This window comes from Montipora capricornis, chromosome 1 (genome assembly GCF_036669925.1).
Source record: "Montipora capricornis isolate CH-2021 chromosome 1, ASM3666992v2, whole genome shotgun sequence".
Classification (NCBI taxonomy): domain Eukaryota; kingdom Metazoa; phylum Cnidaria; class Anthozoa; order Scleractinia; family Acroporidae; genus Montipora; species Montipora capricornis.
Window position 1 is genome coordinate 25,913,346 of NC_090883.1, and position 5,000 is coordinate 25,918,345.

The 5,000-nt window shown below is 38.2% G+C and overlaps 1 protein-coding gene across 1 annotated transcript in view; it reads left to right on the forward strand.

Moving 5' to 3' along the window:
• Positions 1–5,000, forward strand: part of LOC138037078 (uncharacterized) — a 23,283-nt gene that overhangs the window by 376 nt on the left and 17,907 nt on the right. Inside the window, exons 1-3 of the mRNA XM_068883085.1 lie at positions 1–13; positions 2,134–2,222; positions 4,748–4,890. The exon at positions 1–13 is cut by the window's left edge and continues 376 nt beyond it. Coding sequence (XP_068739186.1) covers positions 1–13; positions 2,134–2,222; positions 4,748–4,890 — 245 coding nt within the window. The remainder of the gene's footprint in view (positions 14–2,133; positions 2,223–4,747; positions 4,891–5,000) is intronic.

A 5,000-nucleotide genomic window follows, 5' to 3' on the forward strand; every position in this document is an offset into this window, starting at 1 on the left:
CGTCTTTGTGACGGTGAGTTGTGAATACTAGCTGTCCACAGGCGCATGACAATCCAGACAGACCGCCCGGAAATCTATGCACATACGAGCCTAAAATTTTAAATCCAGCGATTATGTTTTAAAACATGCAACGAAACAGTATATATTATGTCAGAAGAGGCTTGCTCAAATGCTTGGTGGAGACTAGAAGTGTACATTGTGTAATATCTCAAAGCTTGTACATGTACATCGAGATAGCGAACATTTCTTGTAGAATATGGCCACGGCATGCATTTTATAATCATTGTAATTTTACGGTCGTTTGCTGACAAATTTAAAGACGAAATTTATAGCCAACCGTTCTTTAATTCTTTATTTATATCTGTCACAATTTTAACCGGTGTCTCTTGTTTGTGTCTTGGTTCAGTCACTTGAACAACATTGAATTCGCAAGAACGGTACACGCATAGATCATGCGTTCAGTTTTAAAACGTCGCCCATTTTAATCCCTTTAAAACAAGTTAAGCCATGAATATTTGCATGCTGTTTAATCATTTCGTCCCACTTCTGTGATCAATGCAGCCTTTTTTAATTGTGATACAAATTATTAGCATAAAAATTCACTTATCTTTGCTAAGACGTAGCTGAAATGAATGAAGCTGTTGTCGAATTCTTCAATCGATGCGAAGAAATTGCCTATTTAATCTACGCTTTCGATTCGATACTGTTTGTTATGCCTGTCGGTTTTCAAAGAAGACGGAATTTTTGGGGGCTTTCAAGTTGCCCTTTGCTGCGAAGGAGGATTAGAATGTTTGCTTTTTAAAGTCATGCACGGCACGTACGAACCGAAAAGTGAAAGCAACTCTCGAAGATAAGCTCAAGTTGGGAAATAATTAAAAGACTGAAATTATTATTTGCGCATACGTTGTTTTTTCGGATCCATTTTTGGAACATTATTTTTGCACTATGTGTGCACAACAATGCCTAGGTTGAATAATCATGAACTGCTAATGGTCTTTTTGATTCTAGAAACCAATTATTGATCCAAACTCATAATAATAACAATAGGCACAGGACGTATTATGCATAGTAATTTTTCACGACACATAATTAGAAGTACTTATTTATTGGTTGTGCCGAAAATGTGTGCCTGAGGTTGGCCCAGAAGGATTAAGAAAGACTTTGCCTTTCTTAGCTAAAATTAACTTGTACTGAAAATAATTCCATAGAAATGCGGTAAGTTAATAGTGGTGGATATTGCAGCTTGGTAAAATATCCACCACTTTCACCAACAGTTAGGTGAATAATATTATTTGTTTTAGTAGAAACCACACAAGTTGAATCAAAAGCGAACCAAGAAACTACTTAATTTTTTCAAAATGTGGTCAGAAATTTCAAATCTTGTGTGCTGCATGGCCACTCAGGGTTAATCACCTCCGTGTTAGCCATTCAGCGCATGTGAAAAGCACTATTCACTTGTGTGGTATATTGCAACAATACCCATTAAGCCACTTGTTGATTTTCCTTTGGGTCTTTTTGGTGTGTACGTTAGAAGTAGTATTCTTGGGTGTTGTCTGCCTTATCCTGCCTTATTGGATGATAAATTTTCAAGGTGCAAAAAAGAGAAATTCCTCCACCCTCATTAAAAAGCCTCGCAAAACCTTTGAAGAATTCCAAGTCAAATGTAACCTAAAAATGATGTGAAGAAAATGAGAATGATTTTAGTACCTGGATTCAGCTAAAATCATCATGAATTCTTTATTTACCCTCAAATTTTAGAGCTGCTTGGGGTAGCTAATATCTTTGAGCATTGACCCTCTCGACCATGATATACCACAGAGGACAGACCATAACACAAGGAACTCCATGCCCCACCCTCTGAAAACAAACTTGTGTGGGTTTCTTCATGTCCCACAGGGTTATGAACATTGAAGGGATGTGAGAAAAAGGCCTACGGTTTATCATCCTTATCTGAGAGAAGTAGAGAGTCTAACCATGACATTTACAAAGATCGGGCTTTCTCCTGAGTTATGTATTACTAAAGACAAATGTCTGGCCTGAGTTTTTCATCATGTGACCTACGGCAAAGTACGTAGTCTGATGCTCAACCAACTCAAAGGCAAATAAAACTGAATGTGTTGTATTTTGTAACAGTCTGGAGGCACACGTGTACCAGTGGAGGAAAATGCCGTTCGTTTTATCGATAACTTTAGCATTGGAACAAGAGGATCTGCCTCTGCTGAGTATCCTTTCATTTTAACTTTTCTTTGCAACTCCGTAAGAAAAATGAACTCTTACAGTCTCTAAGAGGAAAAAAAATACCTGCTTGTTTTTAACAGGCCTACAAACAAAGGACTATATCTTGAGTAACATTTTCTTTTTGGTTATTTCCTTCGTGTGGCCAAATTTCTGGCTATAAAAAAGCATTTCCCTTGTAAGAAAATTGGTATAATTTCCCCTTCTCTCATCAATTTGTATGAGTGGTAGAAAAATGAGGGCCAATTTTTTTCTTTAATTGTTTTTGAGCTGTAGCCATCAATTATTGTTGTATGCAGTCTGCAAAAACTTAAATTGATGAAATTTTATTGTGTGAGATCAGTAAAACACTGTCAATGGAACGTGACTCAATAAATAAATCATTCATTAGGAGCATTGTTTTCTAGGTTACTTCAGATCTATATAGTCCATTGTTCACGGTCACAGCAATTATTAATGATTTCGTTGTAGTAAAGACTAAGATATTGAACCTTTGTTCCCAGCTCGTAGATTATATCATACCGCAGCATTGCCCAAATCTAATAAAGCCTTATTGATAACTGCTGAGGTACACATGCATGTCTTACCGTATTTTTGGTACAGCCTTCATACCTGGCTTTGCCAGCAGACACTGTCTAGCTATATAAGCCCAAGCAAGCTGTCCAAGGTTCACTTTGCAGTTCTTTTCCACAAAGCATTTGTCTGTTGCTAGCAATTTTTTCTTTTTTTTTTTTTCCTCCCACCCTTCCTCTGGAGATGGGTTGACATAGTTTTTTGCACGTTAATAAAATTATGTTACTCCTGTGTGGTCCCCCTTAAGCTTGTTGGCTCGTTTGCCTTGGTCATCACTTGTGAACCAATAATCTTGTCCGATCCAGCTTGAGCTGTTTTGCTTTCAGCTCGTAGTGCTGGGGAGGTAAGAGAGGTTCTTTATGTCACACAATCCAGACCGCAAGGCAGTTTTCCCCTCAATAACATGCTATCTTGTGTTTTGTTTTCCGTTTTCTCTTTCGTGGCACCTCTTTTTGTCCTCTTTATCTTTACCTCTTTATGCCTCTTTATGTGGCACCTCTTTAACGGGGACATAGTTTTTCAGTGAGTTATTAATTTTAACCCATTGACTCCCAGGGGTTCCCCATTGACGAGTAAAATCGTCTGGTATTAAGACAGAGTAAAATACTCTGATGTTTGACAGAGTAAAATACTAAGTCTGGCCGGTTTCGGCAGGTTTGGATGTCAAATTATGGGTTAAGAGTATTTCAGTTACTGTACTCAACCCAGGGACAGGCCAGGGACATCAAACATTGATTGAATTGAATCTTTTTCAGTCTATTTGAAGTCCAGTCACACTGATGAATTAAGCTTTCCAACTGTATCAGGGCAGTGAAAGACCAGTCACCCCCATTAAAATTAAATGGAAAATAGTCATACTGCCAGTATGTATGAACCTGCCACCCAGGGTAACGTTAGGGCTCAGTGTTTCTCTGTATGGACTACCCAGCCAGTACATGTAAATACAGTCAACTCTCTCTAAGACAGACACCATCGGGACTGGCCTCAGCTGTCCATCTTAGACAGGTGTCCGGCTTATAGAGAGTCGACGTAGCATGACCCCAGGAAATTTAAGATAATAATGCTGAACCTGTGCACAGTGAATACGTGTCTGTTTAAAGTTTGTTTTAAGTTATTTGCTTGAACGAAATCTGTCTGTTTTAGATTACAATACAATTCGGTTGTCACCTCTGAGTTATTTTTTGAATGGGACAATGACTGATTTAAATTTAACTTGTACTGTATGTATTCCGGTGACAAGATAAGAGCTGTCAATTAAACGTCTGGTGTTAAAAAGAGTCACGTATAAGAATTTTTCTTCCCTAAATCGTAATTTGCGGTCACATTCAGCACCTCACAAGTGTCCATTGACGATTTCAAAGTGTCCGTTGTCCGTCTTAAAGAGAGTTTGGTTATAGTATAATGACTAAGAAATGGCCGGGACTAGCACCAGGTGTCCGTCTTATAGAGGTGTCTGTTAAGAGAGAGTTGACTGTATACCAAATTTTGGAAAGAATGTGAAACAGGTAATCCAGACATATTTGGTTCAAGTGCCTCCCTGACCACTAGCTGGAGTATTCCTGGGCATTTCTTTTGGTTTTGCTATCATGGTTGTGCTTGTAAATAATAGTCAACTACCTCCACAAGTTTAAGTTTTCAACATGGCTACAGAATGTATGTCCTCTTACATTGTGTTGGAAAACCATCAGTCCGGCTAATGCCCCCTTGGCTACGCCCCTGGCGATGTTTTATTAGAGGTTTTTAATTTCACCATAATAACAAGCAATCATTTAGCTGTTTTTTTTTTCGCTGTTACTGTACAGTGATCCTCAGTAAAGTTTTTAAAATGGTATTAATTAATAAAATAAATATAAGAAAATTGCAGAAGTTAGTGTCCAATGCTTGAAATCTGAATCCTAGGAAAAAATGAGAGACAATCCATAACATTTACTTCCATTAGATATTTTCTGGAGCAAGGTTATGCAGTGATATTTCTACATAGGCAAGGATCCCTCCAGCCGTTCATACGTAACTTTCCCTCTCATGAAGTGCTGGATCTTCTTCAGCTGAAAGATTTGCCAGATGGATCTAGCCAGTTAGAAGGTACGAGGAATACAAACATAGAGAGCCAGGGTTACAGTACATGATTCAGATCTTTAAATTCAGCTCAGCAATGAAGAGTGCAGCAATATATGGCCCTGTGGACTGAGAGT